Source organism: Vanellus vanellus, assembly GCF_965231255.1.
Source record: "Vanellus vanellus genome assembly, chromosome: 16".
NCBI classification, from domain to species: domain Eukaryota; kingdom Metazoa; phylum Chordata; class Aves; order Charadriiformes; family Charadriidae; genus Vanellus; species Vanellus vanellus.
This window is the reverse complement of record NC_138921.1, coordinates 4528064-4555644: the sequence shown is the minus strand read 5'-3', so window position 1 is coordinate 4555644 and position 27581 is coordinate 4528064. Positions and strand designations below refer to the sequence as shown.

General features: G+C 37.8%; 1 protein-coding gene across 2 annotated transcripts in view; it reads left to right on the top strand.

The window, feature by feature from the left end:
* The window catches only part of CIT (citron rho-interacting serine/threonine kinase), a gene marked incomplete at both ends in the record, with an annotated part of 72169 nt that overhangs the window by 16876 nt on the left and 27712 nt on the right, over positions 1-27581 (top strand). The window contains 13 exons of one of the 2 annotated variants that reach the window (XM_082491801.1): positions 6772-6877; positions 7733-7876; positions 9177-9296; positions 12922-13092; positions 13362-13415; positions 13970-14023; positions 15177-15317; positions 15971-16096; positions 18999-19094; positions 20841-20957; positions 21393-21502; positions 24400-24574; positions 25996-26193. In XM_082491801.1, coding sequence (XP_082347927.1) covers positions 6772-6877; positions 7733-7876; positions 9177-9296; positions 12922-13092; positions 13362-13415; positions 13970-14023; positions 15177-15317; positions 15971-16096; positions 18999-19094; positions 20841-20957; positions 21393-21502; positions 24400-24574; positions 25996-26193 — 1612 coding nt within the window. The remainder of the gene's footprint in view (positions 1-6771; positions 6878-7732; positions 7877-9176; positions 9297-12921; positions 13093-13361; positions 13416-13969; positions 14024-15176; positions 15318-15970; positions 16097-18998; positions 19095-20840; positions 20958-21392; positions 21503-24399; positions 24575-25995; positions 26194-27581) is intronic. The other variant, XM_082491802.1, reaches the window with a different exon arrangement.

Here is a 27581-nt window from a genome sequence, read left to right as displayed (position 1 = left end):
GTCAGTGAACAAGAGAAGGAGCTTCACGGCAGCTGGCTGTGCTGTTGGGTCAAGTTAAATACGAAGACTGGACATTGCTGTGTTGTGTGTTAAGAGACTGGAGATTCAGATGAAGTATGCAGGGTATGTGTTTGTGGAGGGAGGTAAAGATCTAGAAAAAATGCTTTTCAATTGAAAGAAAATACGCTTTCTGAAAGAATGGAGTCTGAGAAAAAGCAGCATATAAATAGTATGGTATAAACCATTTGGTGTGGTGGGTGGTTAGTTTCTGATGACAGAGTTATTGAAAAAGTATTAGTGCAGTGCGTTAAGTTGAGAAGTCCTTACCTCAGAATCATGAGGGCCTCTCAGGAATGCAATAGCTTTAGCTGGGTTAGTGACTCAATGCACTAAGGCGCTGTGTTTTCGTGTCAACCATCGTTCATTGCTGCTAGTTAGTTCCTGTAAGGTACTTCGTTGTCAATCTGTCTAATTGTTTTCATTTTTTTTTTTGTCATATTGGTTGTGATAATTGCTCTGCGGTAAGTGTGTAACCAAATCTGGTGATACTCTTGACATCTTTGATCTTGCCCACACTGTGAATCAAGGTTATATGATGGTTATGCCAGTAATAAAAAGGGAACCTTTGACTGTCCCTCCTCAGCTGAGTTGCTTTTATGACAAAAGAGGAAGGAAGGGAGAGGGCTTAACAATCAAAAAAGTATTCTTTTGGTGAAATGATCTAATATTGTCAACAGAAGTAGAAAAATGGAATGTTATATCTGTCGATACCTGGGGTTAAAATCTATCTTGATTTAGAAGTGAAATAATTTACGGGTTATCTTTTCTGCCTGGGGAACTGCAGTCCATCTATCAAGGCTACATGACCATTCATGTAACACTCAGAAGAGGCTCAACAGTGACCATAGATGTATGGTAAAAATGTGTATGTAATCGGGGCCCAGGACTAGAACTGAAGAGGTGCGTGAGGTAAAGTGTTGGGAATAGTGGTGTAACTGTGCAGGAGGTTGAAGGCTGAAAAGTAATATTGATATAGCAGATTGATTGATATGCTTTCTTTGTGGCGCTGGTACCAAAGATCTGTATTGTAGTTATAATTGAGTGTTGGTAATAGGTGAGAAGGAATACAGCAAAAATATATAGAGATAAATGTGCTCTGGAGAAATTTTGACTGAAGTAAAATTTCTGCTTGGTGTGGCCTGTTTTTTCCTGAGCTGGAACAGAAAGACATCATGTACTTAATTTTCTCTGAAGTAATTTGAATATAAGTAGAGCTTAGTAGTTTCTTTTTTTGAATGAGAACTCGATAAATGCACTTTGATATTTTTAGCAGTAAATACTCACATTTTGTTCTAAGAAGGTGATTTAAATATGGCAAAGAGTGTATGGAGACTTGAAAATGTCTGTATTTAAATAATGCAGTGACTAGTTTATTCTCAATATCACTGCACACTGGGTCATAAGGATAACTTCTTACTTTTAAAATATTGTGTGGTGTATGTTTTACTTTAGGAAATAAAATACTGTTTCCATCCACACTAGCTTGAATGTCAAATTCTAGATGAGGAAGAGAACAGTAAATGGGGAGGGTAGGCTTATCTGTTGTGAAACTTGGGATGTCTCCTCTGGAGCATCCTAGGTAATCAAGTTTATTGGTCCAGAATTTTTCTTCTTAAAATCCTTCCTCCGAAAGTCTAACCCTTATGGTTGCTAAGTGATGCAGATCTGTTTTCCTGGGTCTGCAGCATGATAGCTCTAATGCCTCTAGTGCTGCTCACAGTTAGGCCAGGCAACTGCAGAGTGCCATTAATAAGGTCCTTGAAACTTCCAGTGCTTTTAATTTGAGGGTGTCAAAGCTATGAAGTTTGGGGTTATACTCTTGCGCTTGTTCACTGGACAGTAAGAAGCCATAGATGAGCTATGAATTTCAAATACTTCAGAGAAAGAACAGTTCAAAAAAATTGCACAGAAGAAGGATAAAAGAAGTTCTCTTTTCCATTCTCCTCTTTCTCCCAACCACTTAGGGTTAGAAGGGTTTACCTAAGTCACTGAGACCTGTTGCCAGAAATTATATAGTCAGTGTGTGGTTTAGAAGGGTCCACTGAATGAAAATGTTCTGTATGTTGTCCCGTATCATGAGTTTTGGGAAGAATTTGTGACGCTATAACACATGTGAGATCTAGCAAAAGAGCGAAAGACATGACAATGATATGTTGTAGGAAGCAATCAGGAGAAATCAAGGGCATTGCTTATGTCATAGGTTCCTGTACTAGCAAAGTGTTTGTTAAATAAGTCTCCTGTATGGTTCTAAGAGCTGGGATCAGGCTGCAGAGAAGGACCAGCTAACTCCTTCTCCCATCATGGCCTCTGAATTCTTCATTTTGGGGGAGAAATGCCTGTCTGACTGCAAATCTGGCTGCTGGTTTGGCTGTGAGCGTGTGACTGTGACAAGATAACAGGCAACTGAGAGTTTAATTCCATTAAAAGCCAGCCCCACCTTGCTTCCTCTCCATAACTGTGGCTGATCTCCAGTGCTTAGAACAAATGACAAAACCCCTTAGATGCCAGAAATATGCATCAAGTGGTGAAAGAAAATTGTTCTTGTCCTTTGCGGGTGACTAGCAGAAGCCCTAAGGCACAAGATAGCTACATTATAAATCCAGGGCAAACCAAATATACCAAAATACCTAATAAAAATAAAAACCTAATAAAATATACCAAAATACGTAATTGAAAAATTTTTTTATAGTGTAATTTTTTGCCTGCCTCTGTCCTTTCTTAGACTGGAGTAAGGAGCTAAAGGGGCCTGAGTACTTATGATACAAAACTTAGGTTAATACAAAATACTTGCTAAACTAGAACCTAGTGATATATTCACAGGTAAGACTGACAGCAGGACTAGTACCTCATCTCAGTTGCTGATATTAGTGTTTGTTTTTTTTAATTATCTGTCAGAATATAATAAATGTAATCCTACTTATTCTTGAATTTTGGTCTGTGAGGCTTTGGCAGGTGGTTCAGATCTTTTCTGTAAGTTCCCAAGAAGTATTTATCAAGATTTTTTTTTTTTTTTTTAATTTTAAAATTTGATATGGATTCGTGATTGTCATTATAAAATAGCGAGTGTTAAAATGGGCCATTCTTCCAAAGAGAAGGACTACAGCTGTCTTCCAACAGTTTGTCGGGTTCTGGTAAACTCTTTCACCAAAGATAGATTAAAGAGGAAGCAGAGGATGAGCATGCCAAAAATACGCTTTGCTTCAGCTAGCTCTATTCACAGATTGATGGTATCACTGTTTGGTTTTGGTTGGTTTTTTTTTAGGCCTGAGCAAGCATTTACGAGGGGGCGGAAGGTACAGATGAGTATAATGCTAAAAAGAATAGAGCATGAGGGACGGGGGATGAGATTATAGGCATGTTGTGTGGGGGCCAGGATTAGGACAGATGGTGTTAATTGTTGTGAGAAGGAAGCAGCACAGGTGAGTTGCGGGTTTATGAGTGGCATAAAAGGACAAAGGAAGGTATGAGGTATGATGCACAGGAGAGGTTGATATGAATTCGATAGAATCATAGCTTCTCCTGTACTAATACTTTTTTCTTCTTCATCTCAGCCACGTTAAGACTGGAGAGCTTTACACAACTAGCACCATTTCTGATAACTGCTGGTTGAGGCTGTTGCTGATGTAGCTGTGAAATCACTAGATAGTCAGCTGCAAGTTAACTTGGTTTTTAGTCATGCAGGCAGTGCTTCTTTTGAAAGTAAATTGGCACAGCTAGTGCTATCAGCACTTGGTACTATAGACTTGACTTTGGGGTATTTTTAATCTTTTATTGGAATTTTCTTGTTGCTGTATGCTGGTTACCTTTTGTTAATCTTTTTTTCATGCTTCAGAGGAAACAGCAGAAACTGCTCTGTTGTGCTAAGAGAATTGATCCAGCAGTTAACCAAATGAAATATCCTGAGATGATACCAACCTGAATGATAGCTTCACATCATGGCTTTTGATGTTGGTTTGAATGCGTTTAATTTCTGAGATGATGCTGACTGAGGAAGAATGTAAGTGCCCCAGCAATGTGGGTATTTTCCCACATTACACAGCTTGTCATGCTGTGTAGAGAGCTTATATCACCATGACAAGGCTTATTAGATTAGCCAGTATTCCATTTCTCGTGATTTCCTCTGTCTGACCCCTTTCTGATACTTTGAAGGTTGTATGGATGTTCATGGAGTTGTCCTAATATAATTTGTAAACAGGAAAGAATTACTGGGAAAGGATGTCTCTTAAAAACTGTGTGTCCAAGGCTAGCTTCATGTGCGGATAACGTGTACTGTTTTCATGGCAGGAAAATCATCGTGTCACCAGGATGTATATTTTTACGGAATTTCTTCTTCCCTTTGGACAGGGATGAGGAAGAAAGATTGTAGTTCTAGTTTGTAGCCTTCTCTTTCCTTACAAAACTGGCACCAACCCTGAGGAGCAGCTCCCTCTACAGTCACCTAATGAAATTCAAAAGTTCGGTCAGTGCGAGTCTCCTGTGCGCTGTCCCATCCCAGCACTCCTGGCGGAACAATGTCTCTTTGCAGAGCTCTGTATCTTCCGAATGCCTGAATCTATCCTGTTACTTTCTGGGTTGCAGTGCGTATGGATGCTCCATGCTGGTGTGCTAGGAGAAATTTTTGAAATGCAAAATGATGCCTGTGATATTAGGCTCTGATTCTTTTAATACCAAATAAATACATAAACAAAAATAATGAATAAAATGAGCCCCTTTGGGGAGGTGAAATTGAAGCAGCAAATGAAACCAGGTCTGTGAGAACTGACTAGAGTTTTCTTAGGTAATGCCTCAGATTTGAAAAGAATAAAAGTAAAAAGGTGATGTCTAATGTTGAAACTATAATTAAAAAAAAAAAAAATTGCTTTAGCCAGTGCAGTTCAGACCTGTAAAGCTAAATTTTTATTATAAAAAGATTTTCAGACTTGTCTCAGTACCCATTTGCAGCTATTTACGTATATTTGATTAACATTTTAAAGCAGATTCCTTAGTGTCTTTTTTAGTTAATGTGAGCTTTAATTTGTATTTTTAGACTGCTTTTCTCAACTATTCATTTTTAGCCTTGTTTGTACACCCAGCTGTTACGGGATTTAATATGCATCTTTCTCAGATGGTTGCCTTTTCTCTGTAGGAGTATAGACATGCTTTATAAATTGAATTTTAAGTATGGTAATCTGATGGGTTGGATTGATTGGACCAGGACTAAAGGAATGCTTTACAAAAGCATTCACATTTAACACTTGTTTTTTATTAAGTCCTGACCATATCTGTATTGTTGACATGCAGCATTCTTTCTTCCAAGTTTTTCCACATCTGGTTTCTGAAAAAATATTAATATTTGGCAATTCAAGGCAGAATTGGTGGATTTTGCTATGTTTGTTTGCTAACATCAAAACAGTGTTTCCTAATGACTGTGTAAGGTGGTGGTACTGAAGATCTATTTTGATGAATATGTTTCTGCAGCATTTTGATAAAAATCTGTGTCTTTTTTCTTGTGACTATCCTGCATGTCTGTTTGGATTAAGGAGTAGATTTTTCTCAGAAAATGGTGGTGATGGAATCAAACTTTCCTTGGTGTTAAGAAGAGACTGTGCTGCTGTGTGTGGGTGTATGGCTATATGCAGAGAGCTGCTCAAAGCTCATTTCTCTCCATGGGGATAACTGGCTGCATACCAAACTGTGGCCAGGAGAAGCAGAAAGCAATGTGTGGGCAGACTGTATGATCTTTTATTAGCACCTTCATTGTACTTTTGCGTTTTCATCTATCAGTTAACACTGGTTCCATCATTAACTGCTTAAATACCTAGTTTGAATCATTTTATGCGAGGGAGAATGTGATTTTTTTAAATTATGTTTTGATATGTGTACTTAATTTTTTGGTTGCAAATTACATCTTTAAGTCTGCAAAGCATTAAAAATGTGCTCCAAAACATTGAGTGGCTTCCTATCCTTTTCTAGAATGAATTTAGACTAAGCGAAATTATAAACTTCTTAAATGTTGAGTCCCAATTAGAGGGAAAGCTTAAGAATATGTAAATATTTTCCCCAGGTTTCTGGAGTCAAATCGTTTTGAATAGTACAGTTAAGTTGTGTCTCACGCAAGAAATTACTTAGAAGTGGAACTCCGAAGTTCTGCAGTGTGACTAATCATATTGATATTGATTGAGTTCTTAGGGAACGTATGAATTGAGTTAGAAAAGTTTCAGTTCAATTTTGATTCACAGAAGGTAACTAAGGATATTAAATGCTTCTTCCTGTGGTACAGATTATGACATGTTAAAGTTTTTATGGCTTTTGTACTTTGATAATTTAAAAACCCGTTTAAAAATACAGGACAAAATAAAAAGTAATTCTCTGAAAATTTGTTATCTTTCCAAGTGGTTATGTTGAATTCATGCTTTGTTTTTGTTACGCTTATAAATCCCTACAAGTTATGCAAAAATGCTGCTGTGATTTATTGTTTTGTACTCTGACATAAAAGTCACTGATGGCAAATATTAATATTGTAACTAGAAGTACACATGGATTACTTAATAATGATGTACTGTCACCAGGTTTTACGGTATGTTTGATCTGAAATGATGGGTGTTAGACTGTGATTGCTGCACCTTTCTTTTATCCTGGTATAAGTACCCAATGCCTTTACCAAGGCTGCCTAAGTACAAATTTCTGTACGTTTTACCTATATTCATGTGCTGTTTGGCTTTACTCTTTTAGATCTGTTTTTTCAAGTGTGGATTCTCCAGCCAAGGTCAGCTCCATGGAAAAGAAACTTCTTCTCAAGAGCAAAGAACTCCAAGACGCCCAGGACAAGTGTCACAAGGTATTTATTTATGCGATTGGCCATCTCCATTGCTCCAGGAATCTGCAACCACTGTATGTCCAGGGATCTGTCAGATGCTGCTGATCATCCAGAATCGTGGTGGGCAAAGTGCTTTTCCTTCAGTGAGGTGGCTTCCTGTCCAGTACAAAGGGAGATGAATTTAGGCCATACTTTTATCTTAACAAGAAGCGGCTCTGGATTTTAAACAGTCCTTTTATCAGCGTGATAGACGACTGCTTCTTCCTGCAGGCCGTGCCTCTTCATCATACGCACAATTACAGCAGTACTGTTCTGAGGTTCTCTTCCTAAGTCGTCAACTTCTACTTACATAACTGTTGTCACGTCACTGGTTATGGTGAACATCTTATAACGGTTGCTGTGCTCCAATAAAGGGAACCCGGTGGAGTCTTTTAAAACTTACTGCTTGTTTTGAGACTTTTGTGAGAGTTCGATTACTTTTCTCCCTGCTCTGTTCTGGATTTGACCATTTGCTCCTGACAAGGAGATGGGGGGAAACCATCTTCTGGTCCAGCATGGATTTGGGATAAGGTTAAAGTGACCCAACTCTGCAAGTCAGGTGAAAAATGATTGTGTCTTCTTTGCTAACTGGGGTTCGAAGAATGACTGAATATGAACAAGCAGCTTGAATGAATGGGGTGACTTAGACTTACTACTTGTCCTTAAGAAGAACTGTGCATTCCTGGAGCAGAGACAATGGTATTGGAATTTAAACACCATTTGGAGAAATATAGCTAGAAGTCTCTTGGAGACAAATTCCTTACAGAAAGAGCTCTGAAAGTAGCAGTTAACAAAGCTTTTGAAGCCCCCTTTATAACCTCTTGATATTTATTGCAGATGGAGCAGGAAATGACGCGGTTGCACCGGAGAGTGTCAGAGGTGGAGGCTGTACTTAGCCAAAAGGAGGTGGAACTGAAAGCCTCTGAGACCCAGCGATCCCTCCTGGAGCAGGACCTGGCCACCTATATCACAGAATGCAGTGTGAGCCCTTACACCAGTCGTTTCAGCTCTGAAGGCCTGAAATCTGGTGGTCTTTGCCTTTCTCTTCCATCATGGTTTCAGTGGGGTACTTGATGGAGAGAAAATAATATGTGAGAGGATATCTCTTGAATATGGAGCCCTGAATTGTTTGCAGAGGCTTGCTTGATTCAAACTTTGTTTCATGGTCATGTGCTTAGAACATACAGGAGCAACTACTGTCCTGGTCTTGCTGAAACTATTTGTGATGTTTGTCTTACTGGCTGTGCTAGAACATGCTTGAGTTTGACTTCTTGCAGGTTTCTTAGCCAGAGAAGGATGGGGCCCTACTCAGTACCTAGACGGCAATCTTCAGGGACAAATAAGAGGATTAGGAAACCATGGTGTTGCCTCCATCTGTGGTGTTCTGATCCAGTTCCCCAGCATAACGTCAGGGATGATGCTAGGACAGGTGCTATTTTTCAGATAAGAGATAAAAACGAGGTCTTAAAACTGTGTCTTCAAAGATCTTTTGGCATTTTTCATGGGAGTTGGAATGTCTGCCCAGTTGTCCTGGCAAGATTTCAGTGAGGATATTTTCATTCTAGTTAATACTCTCTGTATTTTCTGTTTCCTCTCTTATACCAAGAACAAAAATCCAGATAATCTGTTTTAGAGAATTGAAAAGTATTTCTGATGGGCTGGTTTGTTGGGAATCGTATCTTAAAATGAGGCGAAGTGATTTTTCCTATACCAGATGCTACTAGGTAAATAAATAAAATGAAGTTTGTATCTTTCTGTTGAAGAATAATATCAGTTGATAGGAGAACCACTGGTCTGTCAAAATTTGCAGGTAAGGTATGTGGTGAGATACAGAAGCTGCTCTTCTGTTCTTCGTAGAAGTTTAAGGATGATTAAAGGATTTAACTCACTTAACAGCAACAAGAAAAATGAGTAGGCCTGTTAGTAACACGAAGTTGAAGGATTGTATCTAGGTTCGGAATTAATAGTGCTAGATAAAATATAGATAAATGCTGTCAATAATGGATGCCTTTTGTGATCTCTGTTTAGTTTTTGTCTCTAAACTCGATGTGAGGAAGTAGAGATTTGAACTAAGATTTCAGTGTAGTAACCAGTGTTTGTAAATTGGGGTGCTTCTATCCAGACAGACGCAGCACTAGCCATGAATTTCTTTAGGGTTCCATCATCAGTGCCTCGAATTTTTTGATGCCTCACTGCAGTCAAGGAGGCATTGGTATAGATCTTTATTATAGAGCCACCTGAAAAACCAAAGACTGTGTATTGAACGTTTTGCTTTCTGCAGAGCTTAAAGCGAAGCCTGGAGCAGGCACGGATGGAGGTGTCTCAGGAAGATGATAAGGCACTACAGCTACTTCATGATATCAGAGAGCAAAGCCGAAAACTGCAAGAGATCAAAGAACAGGTATACCTGCTTCTTCGGGGAGCAGGGTGGCTATCTACAAATAGGCATTCTTGGCGTATTCTAGCTCTGTTGCCAGGATTACGTTTTACATTGGTAGGCTGTGGTAGCTCCCAATCTTTGTTTTTTCACATGGTTTCTTAAACAAAATGGGAAGCAACAAGATTACACTTTTGTGTATAATGCAAGTAAGCACAAACTCCAAATGTTTTTCTTGTCCTAATTCTGAAGGTACTTTTTGTATAAAACCAACTTAGGAGAATGTTGCAATGCTTTACTAATATGCTGCATTAGAAATGAACTATCCATTTTAAATGGTCAAGCTGTACAAATTCCACAGCGAATTCATGAATCTTCACCTGGGAGATAACTGATCTAACCTTAATTTTGTATTGGTTTGGTTTGGTTTTTTTTTTGCCTTCCTTCTTTTGTAGCTGGCCATTTAAAATGCTTAACAGTCTTTCAAAATGGAATCTGTGTTGCCTAACTGGTCTTTTCCTGATTTAACCTATTTGCAAATAGATGTTCATACTTTTTTTCCACCAGAAGAATGTTGAAAATTAAATAAGCCACACAATTGTTCATAAGCAAAAGAAATGTCAAAATTAAATGAAAATATGATGACAAATGTGGACATTTTTAGTATTTAAAATGGTCTACAAGACAGAATCCATTCAGTTTTCTGAATTAATAGCAGCATATTTTATTGAGAAAAAGAAATTGAAATTTGCTATGACTTTCAAACAATTCTATGCATTTATCTGTTGGTTTTCATGTTCAGAGCACTTAACAAACATTAACTGATAAATTTTGTAGTGTTTGAGACAAGGAAGCCCAGAAACCTTGGTAATAATTCTCCAGACACGAGCAGCTCTTATGTAAAAAGTAATGAAATGCAAACCCAATCCTCTGGATGTAGCAGGCCTCCATAGACTTCTCTACAGCATTTTTCTGGATTGCTCTTTTATGTAATACAAGGGATCTAAAGCTCAGTATGCTCTGTTTTGGTCTTTCGTTAGCAAAGTTGCTTTAAATATTGAAATGTGGAACATTTTTGGTGATGATAAATATCAATAGATTCTTAGGCAGTACAGACACATGTAACAGAGGAAAACTAATGCAAATAATTTTTGATCAAATATTTTGTCCCAGAATCTTTTAATTTGGGTTTTGAAGATTCACAATGACATAAAAATGCTGCCTAGGTCAACAAATGGATCTGTAATATCTTGCAGAATTTCATATCTGGGGGAGTCGTTCTGAGCTGTCTGCAACCCATGTGCAAGAACATCACAACAAAATACGCAGAGATGTTTTTGCTGACTCATATCAGCAGGTGGATCTTAGCCATTAAAGACTTGGATCATTTTTTTTAAATCAGACAGAACTGGGAGGTGAGGTGGAAGAGTCCTTTAGAGTTTTGTTGTTGAAAACCTGAAGCTTGAGAGAGAGACAGTAAAATTAACAGCAAATCAGAATCTTCAAAAACCAATAATTAGTCATTTGGTATTTTCAGGGCAAGACTGTAGGTTCAACTTAACCCCAGGTACTTGAATAGAAGACCGTGGTGGGTTTGTGAATTTCTTTGTTTGGGATGTTTGTTTGCTTTTTGTTTGTTTGTTGGTTTTTTTTGTTTTTTTTTTTTGTTGTTTGTTTGTTTGTTTTTTTTTAAAACTAAATCTGTGTTATGGTCATTACTTGATGAAGACCCGTATGAATGGATGAACTTGCAACAAACCAGAATCTATATATTTTGAAATGCCTGCTCATTTGTGTGCAGCTGCCCAGATGTGATTTGCTTCAGGTGTATTCCCTGAGCTTTGCCTGTCCATTCATATGTGCTTAAGTACATCTTGATAGTTTTTAAACTATCACCAATGCATATGCAAGAGGTATTGTTTTGTGTCACCTTGAGAGATGCAGCCTATTCCTCTGACCTGACTGAGATTTATTCAAAGATAGTCTTGCAAATATCAAGAAACAAGAAAAAAATGAAATATTACTAATTATCTCCTCTTCTTCCTTCTTTTCTCCCTCCCCATTCTCCTCCCTTCCCAAACACTCATTTTCACAGTGGCAGCTGTAGCCATACCTGTAATTCTGTGGTCAAGCGTTTGCTGATATGAAAGCTCAGTATTTTACGAAGTCTTAACAAATTATGATTTCTGAGCAGAACGTGTATTCCTTCAAACCATTCTGCCTTTTTTGTTCACAAATGTATATTTGTATGAACGGAATATTTGAATTAGTGTATGCTCACTTATTATAAAAAGGCTCTAATTCTTTCCAAGCAAAAAAATAAGATCATCCATAGAGAGATTAACTGGAGAGTAGGTCCTCTGTCTGCCTTACAAACTGGAGAACCAATTTGGGGATTACAAACCAAAGAGCCATTCTGCCATGCTCCCCGTAACAGGTAGTAAAGCAATCTGTGTAAGGCCCAGCTGCTTCAAATACTGGCAAAGCTCTCCATGTTGCTGGAGAATCACAGGCTGACATCAGGGTCAGTGTTCATGCAATCGCTTGTCTAACTAAAGACAGCTGGCTGTCTGGAAGGAGTGATGACAAACCTGATTTTGTCATGAGACAGTTAGTCTTTTGAATATGGGGGTAGTCAGGCATATTGTAAGATATTAAAATGGAAAGAAAGATAGATAGACTCCCCCACCGTCAGTCCTTCATAGTCTTTTTTTCCTAGCTCTTGATGTGCATGTTTTCTGAACTTCATAAAAAATACTTTGGTTCTGTGTTTTTTGGGTTTTTTTTGGTTGTTTTTTTTTTGTTTTGTTTAGAGAAATTTTATAAAATATATGCTTACAGGACTTGGTGAATGCTACATAAACATAATTAAATTCTTTTTTTTCCAGTGAAGATACAAGAAGCAATCTCACGAGCTAGTCTCAGTTTGAGTACCCAGTCTCATTGAGACAGTCAATTCAAATGTTCTTTTTTTCTCCCACATTGCCCATCCAAATACCCTATCTTCTAGTGTCCTGCATGGGGAGCCATTATTTATGCCTATATAGACAAATATTTTCTATGGGCAATGTGATTTTTAGACAGTTTTTATAAGTTAATATTTGATTTTAGGTTGCCTCCCGTACAGAGGCATATGATCCGTTTTAACTCTGTCAAGAGAAAATAACTGACAGCTAGAAGCCACAGTGTGCTACCCCTCTGCTTCTCCTTCTTTCCTTTTACCCAAGCTGTGCAGATCTGTGGTAATTGTCATGTTATCAGCCTGAGAAAATATATCTTGAGGGAGCATCTGGGCATTTAGTAGAGACATCAACTCAAAGGGCACATTTCTGTTTCAGAAATTAGAAGTGTAAGTAATTTTTATAATTTGTATGTAGATGTATGTATGTGTTTCTTCAGTGAAGCCACTCAAAAAGTCAATGCTTTGACTTTTATGAGGTATTGACTTGAAAATGGCAAGACTTAAGCCAGAATACCACGGCTATGTTATTTTATTTAGCTCTTATTATTTTATTTTGTACTTTACTTTTCTTCCACATGTTCTTAAATGCTCCTCTTGCCTGCAATCAATATTCTGGGACCTGCAGCTCCGGTTATTTCCCCTGTTGCCTCTAAAATGTAATACCTTTTTCTTCCACCACAACTACAGGAATATCAAGCTCAAGTAGAAGAAATGAGGTTGATGATGAATCAATTAGAAGAGGATCTTATTTCAGCTCGCAGGCGTAGTGATCTTTATGAATCGGAGTTGAGAGAGTCCCGACTGGCAGCTGAAGAATTCAAACGTAAAGCTACTGAATGTCACAACAAATTGCAAAAGGTAGTTTAGGCTTCGTGGGAGAGGGCTGCTGATGCTTGCTTGAATTTCTAATGGTGTTTTACACACGTACACGTACACAAGTTGTGCGCATGTCCTCTAAGGATTAGCATGGTTTGTATAACCAATACAAAATGTTTTTCAATTGTACACTCAAATAATGTAATTTATACTTTGTGTAGCTGCTTGTGTTTAAATTGCATGACTGGATAGAAGACCAGTGTACTACAACCTTTCCTGAGACTTTTATATATTTTATATTTAAGTTACAGGTTAAAGATCAAGGAAAAAATGAAACAGGAGAGTTGTATTCCAAATTGGAGAAGGTATGCTACTTCAGTGTCCTGGAGTTTGCTTCCTGGGTATTTCATATTATGCATAGAAACCAAGAATATCTTTGGCTAGTCAATGGCATGCACAGCCTTGCATCCATTCCTATTTTATTTTATTTTTAAATCTTTTTCTTGGTGCAATTCACTGTTCTTCCTGCTTTGATATAAAGCTGTATCTGATTATCCTGTTCTTAATGGACTGTGTTCAGAAGCTAGGCAAAGATAGGCCATTATGTGTAATCTGAGTTTGGGGTTAGCTTAGTGATACATAACGGTTTTCTTTATGAATAAAAAATAGCAAATGAGCAATAGAAAGAATTCTGAGTATTCTCATACTGAACGATCTACTACTTGATGACCAAAATATGAAACCAACCAGAAGTTAGTAAAATGGGAGATTTGCCAAGGAGCATTTTAGTGTGTTGGAATTTATAGGCAGAAAGACAGACTTTTGGGAAGTGAATTAAAATAAATATCATAAATAGAGTGCCTTTTTTCCTTTTTGATTTTACAACACTCTTCCCCTCATCTTTTTATTTTAACTGTAGATCAATACAGAGCAGCAGGCCAAAATCCAGGAGCTGCAGGAAAAACTGACAAAGGTAATGTCTGGGTGGTGAAAGTGAATTTTCCACGAGATTTTCCAGTGAAACCTTAATGCAGAGGAGGGATGCACTTTGTTTCACCCTCAAAAATAGAATTAGTCATAGCATGGGCGATGATAAAGAAAAGGGGGTGGGAACTGGTATCTGAAATCATTGGTGTTCTCAATATGCTTTCGGTTCTTGAGACATGTCAACAGTGTTTATTTTTACAAATGAAGCTGAGTCAGAACTGGAGTAGTGTAGAGAAATTCTAATTTAAAAGGCCAGTTTGGGTATGCCGTATGCAATGTACTGGTCCCTTGCTTCTGAAGACAGGGTTCAGATGTTTTTAGATCACTAGTAAAATACACGTTGGATTTAATTTAGTCTCCCAGTATGCTGTTTTAATTGCAAAATCACTTTCCAGTTCAGTTATTCACAGTAAAAATGTTGAATGATAAGGGTTCACAACGGAATTAAAATACCTTTGCAATGTGTGCTGAAGGAGGTACGTAATTCCTAATGTTTGCAGTTGTGGTCAGTCTGTCTTAAGACGACTGTAAGAACAGTAGGGGAACTTCTCTTATTGGGATCTTTCAGCAGAAAAGTAAGGGGTTGTCACAATAATCCACTGAGAGAACTTTTCAAACTTGGTCTTTTTCGAGGGTTAGTGATCTAGAATATGATTAGGAGGCCAAAACTATGTAGAAATAGAACTTCTAATATTTCAAAAGTCATGTTTTAATCTCCCCTTTTCTCCTTTCATTAATTCTAAGACATTATCTGTAGGCCAACAGGTTATTCTCCTAGTGTTTTGGTAAGAATATTTTGCGAGCTCTTTCCAAGAACTTGAGCTGAATTTGGGGGTAGAGTTTACTTTCAGTACATAGAGATAATTAGAAACTTGCAGTACAGCAAGACAAACATGTAGATCTCCTGGATTTTCCTTTTTTTTTTGTGAAACAGAAAATAATTGTGTAACAAAAGTTAGAATTTGCATGTTCTTGCAGGTGTTCATAGGTCGTCATAATTTTAGACTGCTAGGCCAAAGTTCTGTAGCAAGTTTATTCAGAAAGTTGACCATCTTGAGGTTATGAACTTTTCGTATACCATGTTATTGTGTGTGTATTTTGTTATAATAGCTTTTTTTTTTTCCCCTTTGGACCTTTAGGCTGTGAAAGCTAGCTCAGAGGCAACTGAACTTCTTCAGAATATCCGTCAAGCAAAGGAAAGAGCTGAGAAGGAGTTAGAGAAACTGCAGAATCGGGAAGACTCTAATGAAAGCATGAAGAAGAAATTGCTTGAGGCAGAGGTGAGTGGAGAATGTCTACCTAGAGTAAATTAGTTATTGGGATGTGTCTCAGTTTAGGAGCCCTCATCTGTGAACAGCTTGTATTCCTGTAGTAACTATTCATAGGAAAGTGATGTTAGACATTAATCCATTTTTAATTAAAAAGCATATATTTCTTTGAAGAAAAGGAGTCTTTTTTTCAGTGGTGCCCATTGATAGGACGAGGGGTAATGGGCACAAGCTCGAACATAGGAAGTTCCATCTTAACATGAGGAGGAACTTCTTCACTTTGAGGGTAGTGGAGCACTGGAACAGGCTGCCCAGAGAGGTTGTAGAGTCTCCCACTCTGGAGACATTCAAAACCCGCCTGGACGCTGTCCTGTGCAACCTGTTGTAGGTGACCCTGCTCTGGCAGGGAGGTTGGACTAGATGATCTCCAGAGGTCCCTTCCAACCCTGACTATTCTGTGATTCTGTGAAAAACAAGAGGCTTTTTATTTTCAGTGAGGAGTCAATAAGGACATGTGGTTAGCTCAAGGGATTTTGAGATATGATGAGGAATTAAAAGACAACCATATATTGACTGCTTCAGCTGACCTTTTCTAGAAACTACTCATTGCTTTGTGATAATGCAGAGTTGGTTAGCCTAAATGGCAGTTAATTATTGCTCTACAGGAACGGCGCCATTCTCTGGAGAATCAGGTGAAGAGATTAGAGACTGTGGAACGAAGAGAAAACCGTCTAAAGGAAGATATTCAAACTAAATCTCAACAGATTCAACAGATGGCAGAAAAAATTCTGGTGAGCAGAGGTGAAAATGAAAGATAAAGGGTAAGAGTTTGTAAGAAAGGGATCGGAAAGGAACAGAAGACATAGAATTGCATTGAATAAGGTGGAAATTGTTGAATAAAGGGATTTGTTTCTCGTACCAGTCATACTGGAGAAGGCTTAAGTGCTCAAATTCTCTTTGCACCTTTAGTTACAAACTCACTCATGTACCTTTAGTTTTAATACTACTTCAAAATTCTAGTTGTCTCAGTGGGAGCACTTCTAAGTCAGCTTGTAATATTTAAATTAATTACCTAATGATGGTTTCAGAAGTAAAACATTCTCAGTACAGCATACTGCAACAATAAAAATGTTGATATCTAGCTTTTAAACTAAATTGCAAAGGAATTTAGAGGTCGGATCTACTTGAGTGCTTACATTTTGAAGCAGAGAGAAATTAGTCATCTAAACTGTTCGTCTCCAAAGATAATATTTGTCAGGAATCCATTTTCACCCACATACCTTCTCTGTTAGCAATTTCTTGTTTCTCTCCTTGTTAAACCTATTAAATCTATAGCGAGTTGGTACGTCAGTCTACAGTGAACCAAGCAGACGGTGTTTCTAATACTTTTACTTCCCTGGGACAGGAAGCATAATTTTATAGTGGAATAATTAAATTAATTTTATGTTTCTCATGAGTTCTCTTTCTGTGTTGTCAATATGATAAAGAAAAAAGATTACGTTTTATTGGTAGCAATCCTAAGCATAGGCACACCTGAGGAAGGCCAAATGGAAATGTAGAAATGACTGTATTGGGAGTCAACAGGTGACCCATACTTGTTCTGGGTAATAGCTGCATATGTAGACTTTTAGCATCAGAATGCCTGAGCGCTCTCAAGAAATGGTAATATCAGTTCTTTAGTAGTGCTGTTTCTTGCAAATTGTTTTGATAACATGAGCTCATGATAAGTGGGAGATTGGTTTTGCTGGGCACAGAGCCAACTTTGTGTTTAGAAATAGTGTAAAACTTTGAATTGTTTCATGAGGCTCTTGTGTATATTTGGGGATTGTTCCTTGGTTTTGATTATCTTCTCTGTGGAGAGGAAAAACTGGAAGGGAGTGCAGAAATACTGACGAATTGTTTTACACCATGGGATATGTTTAGCTCTTCTTTATAGATATTTTCCATGGAGTTCTGATAGAATGTTAGATGCACAAAGGTATCCTCAAAAAGTCAAACAGGCATCGAAGAAATCCTACAGAGTCTTTCCTAGTCCCTTGCAGCTCTCATCTGGGAGCACAGGGCAACAGTGTTCTTTTTTCTCTACTTGTACCCTGTTTGTTCCCTCAAGTTGATATCCTCAAATACTTCTGACTTTTCCTGGTATAGAAAGGGAGCTGATGATACAGAATTGCATAGAATAAGGTGGAAATTGTTGAATAAAGGCATTGGTTTCATGTGCACTCATCTCCCAGTACTTGAGAAGTACCTGTGGATCTGCTTGTAGAGAATTGAATAAGAAGCAAGGAACCAGTTAGGGAAGATACTTATTATGGCTTGAAAGTTTAAATCACTGCTATGATGCTAATAACAAAGTTATACACAGAGAATAGTAAGGAAGAATGGGAATGGTAAGAGATTACCTTTTTAAGCCCACGCTGGCTGTTAAGTGCCACTGCAGAAACTGGTGAAGCTTCTGCTACAATATGAGCAGTCTGATGCTGGTAGCTTTGAAGCCGCTGCTGATCTGGTTGTCTGATTCTCTGCCAGGACCTGAAACATGTGGGCTTTTGGGGGAGGTGAGTTGTCCCTCTTGTTGCTGGGAGACATATTTCAATTGCAAAAAGCAGCAATCTCCATTCCTTGCAGAAGTGTCGGGTACTAGGCACTGTAGATGACCTACTTTTGGTGAACCTCCTCTTTGATTCTCACTTCTGGAAAAAGAGGTCTATTGCAATTACTGGAGCAAAAAAATCTTTGTTTCCTTCCAAGATGAGGAAGATCAGAAAAGAGAATATGAAAAAAGCTGAAGTAGAAATATCAGGAAATTTTCCTGTGCTATGAAGCAATGAAGGCAGACAGGAGACATGGATGCATCCCCAAACCTGAACTTGTCTATGCAAGAGTCAGTCCAGTGGTAGTGGATGACAGACCTGGATCTGCCTCGTGTTCTAAGGAAATGGTTGGAATGGCAAATATGACAATGAATGAGCATAAAGTTCTGAGCTCGGCTCTTGCAAGGTGTCCTGTTGGAAGGTGATTATAGGTATATCCTGAATAATATACTCAGACAGCAGAATTAGGTAACTTCTGAGATACAAAATTATTTAAGTCTTTACTGTGCATGGCTCTAACTGAAGTAAAGAGGTTAAAAATATTCTGGTATGTTCTACCTTATATATTGCATCCTGCACTTTTTATTTTCTAAGCAATTTATAAATAGTTATTCAACATTTGTCTGAGGAATATAGCAAGTATTTATACTATTCCCACTCCATGAATGTAAAAGGAAAAGTATAGACAGCAGTGCCCCATTATTGAGGTCTTCTGTGAGAAAACAGGTGAGAGACCTTGTTAAAAATAGATCTGAACTTCTTGTAATGCCACTGCAGTTATAAAGTGTTTATAACTGCTTGTTTTCACAAAACATCCTTGGCCCATCTTTGGGAATATCTTACTGGGAAATGGAGATTCCTACCATGGAAGTAGAAATCTTTCTCTTTGGCAGTAGATGAGTCAGCAGCAATATGCAGAGCTTAAAGCTGATAATGTGCAGCTCTTAATAATGTTTTTTTTACCACAACAGCCCTGGTCTTGGGATTTTTATAGTGTGAAGCCTTAAAAAAGAATGAATGAATGTTTGATACCTGTGTAACACATACGCACAGCAGCTACTATTTCTTGTGTCTGAATTTGAGTCTCTGCTGCTTTTAGGAGCTGGAAGAAAAGCATCGTGAAGCTCAGATCGCAGCACAACACCTGGAGTTGCAGCTGAAACAGAAGGAACAATTCTATGAGGAAAAACTCAAAGTAAAAATATCTTCTTATCATCTTCCTACAAAGTTTTGTGGGTAGAACGGGTTCAGGGAAAAACAGTTGCCTTTAGGCTCTGATTGCTTTGTTTTATGAGTTGCATTCTTGCTTACCACTACTGAAATGTTCAGAGAGCTCAATGAAGTCTGATTAAGGTTTTCTTCTAGTCCATGCCCTTGTACCATATCTGTCTTTAGCACTGCATTAAAACAGGTGACATTTGAAGTCAGAACTATAGGAATGCAGTTGTTGATTGTAATTTGGCTATTGCTGTTGAATTAATTCTTACTTGATGCTGTTGGATCTCACATCCTGAAAAAGCTTTCAGTTCTTACTGATGATTTTCTAAGCGTATTCGCACAGCCTACCTGCAAGTTTTAAATTCAGCAAATACTAGAACGTTTCTGAAATTCCCTCTTCTTGGAGCTGTAACATCTGCCAAGAAGCCACAGAAACCACCCACTTTGTTTTTGTCTTTTCCAGGGTAGCATAAGACTTTAACAAACAGTTAGAAATAGACACCATCTAAAATTAGGAAAAACAAATTGGGAAATAGGAGTATGTGCACTGGCTAAGGATTTTTCTAAAGAACCTGCAGTACATCAGCCAGTACATGCATTTTGTAAGAATCTTTGTTTCTAACAAGCGTAATCTGTTTTTGGCAATCTTTATCTAATACGCTTACCTAGGACTTTAATTCTACATTTCAGCTTAAATGTAAGAGGATGTAGTATTTGAGAGGAGAGAAGGAATTCTTATGGGAGAAATATGAAGGGGAAAAAAGAGAATTAAGAAGGTTTCCCGGCAGACCAGAGCATGTGGTAATCAGTAATGAGAAGAGTGATAGAAAGGAGGACGATCAGAGGTAGATGTTGGGAAAGGAGAAGTGGTAACACAAAAACTGAAAAAGAGAGTAGGGATTGGGCAAAGACCTAAAGGAGAGCCAGTGTGTTACAGTCACATGTGATACAGGGTTTAGTAGGAGAAATCAGGAAGCCAGGTGAAAGAGGTCCAAAGGGATGAACAAGCACACGGGAGTTTGTAACTGGAACAGTAAAAAAAAAAAAAAAAATCCTGTCGTGTCCAGACTTTGTGCCTTTGAAAAATTGTCTTTGAAGGAAATGACTTTTAGTTTAACAACTGATTTATAGCTCTGGACATACCTTCATAACATGCATGTTTCAACAATATAACAATTAGTTACTTTAGTCCTGTTCCTAATGACAGGTATTTGTGCCACAAAAACAAGTCTTTTACTTAGCTGTTTCATTTGCTGTCTCCAACTTGAAGAATTCATAAGGTCTCAATTGCCTTCTCATGCACGGAACTTACAAATTACTTCTGAGCCCTATTGTTAGGGCAGCCAAAGGATGTGCGCCTCCTTACGTCCTCTACTATACATGTTGCGGTATAGAGCTTTTCTACTTTCTATTGCAGTAGTCTGGAATATTTCTTCAACACAGTTTATAGGACTTAAAATACTAATAAAAAAACTGCAGTATCTCCATATCTTCACAAAATTCTGTCATTAAATTCAGTCTGCAGATATCACTGAGGGAGTGCTCTTTTTTGGAGTTTGCTCTCCCATGGATTTCATTCAATTGCATCTTGGGCTTAATTTTGCTTGAGATATGATCAATTGCTTTAAAAAAGATATTCTATCTTTCTTGATGATTTTCTTTCTGCTTGCCCTTTGCCCAGTGAAACAGAGATAATTTAGACAAAAGAAATGTCTTCATTTAGGTGTTGGAAAATCAGATGAAGAAAGATCTTGCAGATAAGGAAGCGCTTGAGAATATGCTCAGAAGACATGAAGAAGAAGCACGTGAGAAGTGTAAAGTCCTGGCTGAACAGAAGGCGGTATGTATAGTTGAATTGGAAATCAAAGCATTTTAAGGGTAGCTTTCTGAGACTGATTTCAAGCAGTCTTGTTTGAGGTTTTGTAGTGCTGTTGGGCTGTTTTGAAGGAAATCCTCTAGTTAATATTAATTTTAAAAGACACGTTTTTTTTCATTCAAGATATCTTCAAGAATATTTCCTTAAAAGTAGCCACGTAGCTTGCTATGTACTCATCATTTTGTGCATTGATAATATAATGGTTGCTTTCTCCTAATATTAAAGCAGTAGAAAGCAGTTGTAAATAGCTCCAGTAATTGCATCTGTGATGCTCTTTCAGCCATTTGATAGGTTTTCTTTTACTTCTTTTTGTTGCTGGAAAAAGTTCGTCCTTTTTTAAATGTTGTTTTTATAATCACTTCTATTGTACAGTCTCAAAGGCACATTGCTCTGTTTCAGATGATCAATGCAATGGATTCGAAGATTAGATCACTGGAGCAGAGAATAGTGGAATTGTCTGAGGCCAATAAACTGGCAGCAAATAGCAGTCTTTTTACCCAGAGGAACATGTAAGTATAGCAACTGCTATCATACTGGTCACTACTGAACAGTTCTCAGTGAGATCTGTTCTATTAATGTAAAAGTGGTTCTTTTTTGCAGGTCTGCTGTGCTCCCTGCTTGTTTTTCAGTGATGCAAAAATATGCTTGTTCTTCAAATAGTTGTGGTTCACTGCCTATTTTGTGTTTCTTCAAACACGACTAGGAAAATTGGTTTGTATTACAATGTTTACTTTGGAGCCTTTCCTAAGGCTGGTGCTTTGTGCAGGTGTACCAAACATGTTAAATAAATACTAAGAATTTTAATGTCTAAAATACATCTGGAGAAACATATATTCCTTTTTTGAACGTATATATGGCTAATAGTTCTATATTTTCCTTGGCTCCTGTGACAGTTACACGATGTTGAAATTGAAAACGTTAAACACCTTTCTTTCACAAACATTCCATCCTGCCCTGATGGGTGAGAAGACAAGTAAGAAAACCAGATTTTTAAGCCAAGAGGTTTTCTGCATGTTTTTGAATTGCCGATTGCAAGAGGGAGATATTTTTTTACTGAAATGGGCAGAAGTAACGTGAAGTAGGAGATACCCAAGCTTCAGCTTCAGAATACTGCTTCAATTAACTTTTTTTTCTTCCTAACCCAGATAGCATTTGCATATATCTCTATTGCCTTTTTGGCTTCAGCCTCTCTTTAGTTCTCATCAATGACTGGTGTAATAATTAGTTCATTGGTTTTGGGGTATACTACTAGTCAAGATCTAATGTTATCTTGAATCTCTGTGTAATAGGAAATATTCTGTTTCAGGTCTTTCTGTCTGCCTGAACTTTATTTTGCTTTGGTTTTTAGCTGAGATTCTTTGTCCTTATAATGATGTTTTTTCCTTTATAAGTGACTTAAAGGCATTCTACTTCAAGTATAGGAAAAGGCACAGATTTTTTGGTATGTCCTGCAAGGTAGGGCTAAAGTAGTATATGCTCTTCTTGAGTTAAGAGAATCATCAACTTTGGCTGTCTGCAGAAAGGTTTTCAGTGTCTGTCAATGCTGGATGCAGTGTTAGGTAGTGTCTCTGTGGGAAGCGCTTGGATAGATTCACCTCTAATACTGAATAGAATCAAGCAGGGATGAATTTTGGCAGAGTTGCTTTGGTTTTTTTTTCCTTTTCAGTGGTGATTGTGCCTCCAGATATGTAATGGCTCCAATTTTTGTTGTATTTCAAATATCTGGCAAGTTATTTTAGCTTGAGCAGCCAAAAATATTCACAGAAACAACTGAGAAATTTAATTGCATTGCTTTTATGCTTCAGTTGTAATTACTCCAGATGACCTCCAGTTAATCACCCAGGAAGTTTGTTGAGGCAGCAAAAGCCATAACTTACCTTCAGTCTGAAATAAAACAGAAGTATTGTCTCAGTGTGTACCTGGGAAGCATATGCAGGGTTTAGTGTCCCATTCATTGGTGCTGAACTGCGTGTAACAACTTAACTGAGCTAGATACGTCCTCTGAGAGCATGACGCTTGGCTCGAGAGCAAATAGAAAACAAGAAAAAATATAATGTTTTAACATACAACTTGGAATAGATTATTGTGAGATATATTGTCAAGTGACATAATTTTGCAGAATTGGTGGGAGATAGCCGCATGCATAATAAAGCAATTTTCTCTTAAAATGTTGTTAATTCTGCACTATCTAATGAATTTGTGCTTATTTTGTGAATTGCAGTGGTAAAAAATGTATAAATCTGTTGTTGGACTGTATTTTGAATCCACAAAAGCTACTGCTAATCTGAGCATGTTTGAAGAGGAGGACTAGTGATTAAACCCTTCAGAGGAGAGGGGAACTCTGCTAGCTTTTATTTCATCAGTATCTGAGGAAACTAATGATTATCAGGTTCCTGAGAAGATAGCCCAGGGAACAGTAGGAAGTGGAATAACACCATTTGACAGTTCTGGCTGGCAATAATCTGTAGAGGTAAACTAAAACAAGAGAAAGGGTGAAAGGGTGGGTTTGTGTGCAATGCACAGAAATGTGAGTCAGAAGACTTAAGTTCTATTTTTAGTTTTGTTAAGTCTTCCTATTTGATTTTGGGCAACCCACATAATTTCTCTGGGATAGGATTAATAACAGCTTATCTCACAGTGAACTTCTTAAAATATTAATTCATTAATATATGTAGAGCTTTGTGAGACTTCTAAGTAGAAGGCACACCATGAGGCAGAATTTTCCAATGCACGATAAAATGATTCCAGGAATTGTAAATAACGTAGAAAGACTTTTTTTTTTTTTTTTATGAGGGTATCCATTTTAAATTCTTATGGTAATAATTAATCGTTGCCAGCTCTCAAAATTCTTATGAGCACAAGTAATTATTTTTGTTCACTTTGTAGATTAAGACTTTGATCAGAGACAACAAAGCTTCGCCTCAATGTAGGTCAAGTTCTAGGTCCATTACAACTTAAAAAAAAACCACAACACACTACCCCCCAAACCCTAAACCATAAGGTTTCTCTTATCTCATGGAAATATGTTGTGTGAAAGCAATTATTCTCAGCATTTCTTTTTCTTGTCTAGAAACACATGCAACAAGGAATTGGTGAAATGAGAAGAATGAACTCTAGCTTAAGTATTGTTGTCAATTACCATGTACAAGATTAATTCTCCTGTACAACTAGCAAACGTGGAATTGTAGTGCTTTGGGCATATGTTGATGAATACACTAGTATGTGGATCTTTTGCAGACAGGAATAGATAGTTGACTTTTTTTAGTTGGGATGTAGAATTTAAGCTATGACCTTGACTATTCTCCTTAACAGGAAGCTTGCAGTATATTCTTCCTTACTTCACCCTGGTGAAAGGACATGTGTTAAGGACATTTTGGGTTTGTCACTTATGCATTTCTCCTACCAGGAAAGCCCAAGAGGAGATGATCTCAGAGCTCAGGCAACAGAAGTTCTACTTGGAAACGCAAGCTGGCAAGTTAGAGGCCCAGAATCGAAAATTAGAAGAACAATTGGAAAAGATGAGTCACCAAGATCACACTGACAAGAACCGCCTGCTGGAGTTAGAGACTAGGCTGCGAGAGGTGAAAACTTGGGTTTAATCTCTCCAAACAAACTTAATTGAATGTACCCCACTTTGAGTATTATAGTGAGAACTAGGATTAAGTTGTTTTAGTTCTGTGTGGCATAAAAAATGGTATTTTAACTTAGTTTGATCTAGCAATACTCTTTTCTCTAGGAGTAAAAAAAAAATAATTAAAAATAGCTCATTAGGAGATAAAAATAAGTATTAAGGATTTGTCATTCTTAGACCTAACTGAATGTGACCTTTTAAGATCATCTTGCTTTCTCAGAATCATACTTAAGGGTTTTTTTATACAATATCCTTATAATGTCCAGCTAGAGTGGTTATGGGGTAAAGAATAAAAGCTCAGCTATGTACAGTGACCAGCTTAACCATAGCCTTAGAGTCTACAGAATAGAAAGCAAAGGGCGCAACAGAATTGCTGTAAGAAAACAAGAGACCTGTTGGCTTCACACACATTTTTCAGAAGTTTTCTGGAAAGGAAACCTAACAGTAATATGAAGAGACAAGTTTATAAAGATTTTGTGAGCTGTGCTCCATTTCTAGTTTTGTATCAACTAGTTTGGATCCACTTCAAATCTGCTTTTACCTTCTGCAATCTCACTCCACTAATTTTCAGCTAAGGCTGAAATCTTACCTTTACCTAAGAGGGTTGGGTGACCAACACATGTCCTTGTTTGACCAGAAGTTGGTTGGGACCAGTTCAAGATTTCTGGCAGGGTTGTCACGCATCTACACCACAAGAGATAGATTCACTTGGGATAGCAGGCAGCCTGGAGGAGGTGCTAAGGTTTGGAATTGATTTTGAGCACTGAGATCTGTTCTGCTACTGCTTCATTTCTTATCCATTTCTGGAAATGACATGTTTATCATTGAGTATGCCTCAAGAAAACCTTCAACAGAAGCCATTCAAGTAAACCCAGAGCCAGATGATCTGGTTGGTTTCTTTACAAAGAACCTGAAGGGAAAATGAAATACGAAAGTAAATTGAAAAATGTATGCAATGTTTACATGCATGTAAAGATTAGTATTGATGTTTATGCCTAAAGGTTCTCAAGTAAAGATTCTTAAAGAGTCTCAGTTTCAGTGAAGAAAGTTCGTCACAAGCTACTTTGACTTTTATGCTTTTTGTCAACATTTGATATGTGATATCGGAGTCATAGCTGGAACTGTTATTGTGCCCTTGTTGTTGTTTCAAAATGCCAGGTTGCTTTCAAGCTTTTTCAAAGCAAACCAGTAGTTTTTAGTGAGTAGACAAAGCTGCATCCGTGACTTCTCAGTGACTTAAACAATCTCTCAAGATGTGATTTTTGGGATGGATGTGGAAATGGCATCTAAAATTGAGGTCTGAAATGATATTACATTGCCTATATTTTCTTTGTTAGTAACATATTTGGATGCTACTTTTTCTTTCTTCAGGTTAGTCTAGAGCATGAAGAACAAAAGCTGGAACTCAAAAGGCAGTTGACAGAATTGCAGCTGACACTCCAGGAGCGGGAATCTCAAATTACCGGGCTGCAGGCTGCACGGACAGCCCTGGAGAATCAGCTCCGTGAAGCCAAAACTGAACTAGAGGAGACTACAGCTGAGGCAGAAGAGGAGATTCAAGCTCTCACGGTGAGCCCTAAAATTCATGCTATGAACTATATATACAGATTAGAATTATGTAGGTGCTTGTTTCATAATGAGGTTAAAATGAATTTATACTACTTAATTTTTAATTTTCAGAACAGGATATGAATTGTGCTTTGTGTTGATAGGGACAGGAATGGCTAAAATGTCAAATTGTGTCTGTCTTATTATCTTTAACCATATGAATGCTTCCTAGCAGTGCTTCATTGCTGCCAAAACTGATTGATTCTTTATAAGAGCATGTGATGAGGGGAAAGTTGCGTATGAAATTGTTATTGTTAGGGGTTGAAGTCTGTGATTTATTTATTTAAATAATATCTCACGAGTATGAAAGTACTTGATGATCATAAATGTTTTGATGATTTCCCCCCCCCCCCCCATGATTTTTTTCTGCTTTCACAATAATTATTTGAGGCAAAAAAACCCACCCCAAATTCCCAAACCCCGAGGCAAAAAAACCCACCCAAGGAAAATAGTGTTGTTAAGCACCCTAATTTTAGTCCAATGCTTATTTCATTACAAATTGTCACGTGTCTCTTGCAGTCTCTGGTAAGGTGTGCGAGTGATATAAAGGGAAAAAATGTTCAACCCCCCCTGCCCCCCCGTAAATGGAATTCTAAATTATATGCTGCTGGTTCTTGTCTTTTGAGTACAAAAAGATGCTTTCAGACTGCTTGATTCTAAGAAATATTTCCTTCATAAAAGATTCTTATGGCTGTGGGGGGAGAGAGTGCAGAAGTATATGACCTGCTACTTTGGATGCCAGCTAACCCCCACTGAGCAGCAGTCTTTAATGGCCTTCAAATCCAGTTATTTTGAAGTGTTGAAAATGTGCATTCTGTTACTCGAGTGGCATTTGATCGAAGGACTGTTCTGAGTATTTCTGCCATTGCTATTTTTCAGAAGGGATGGTGGGCTCAGCTGAGATAGATGCTTGTATTATCTTGATGCTTTGGGTAGATGAATGGGAGAACCATTCACTCAGAGTTGTTATAAAGCGGGTATATGCTGGGAAATTACAGCAACAACATCGAGGTTTAAGATTAACTGAATAGAACATGGCATCAGTTTTCTCTTTTGCTCAAAACTGAGGCAGTTGTCTCCCAGCTGAAAGCTTTTGCATAACAACTAATATCACTGCCAATAGGATGGCGCTGCGCTGGACATCTTTCCCCTACACCACCACTGAAACAGATGAATGTTTATGACCTGTGTTCACTCAGTTATTGCTTCAGTTAATTTGGCAAAATGGTAGTGCTTTTGGGCCAGCTGTTGTAAGACAGTCCAGTTTGGTGGGCTTGGGAGTATTTCTGTTATGGATTTTTTAATATACTACTTTTATTTTTCACATTGCCTGTTGTGGTAAGATAGCT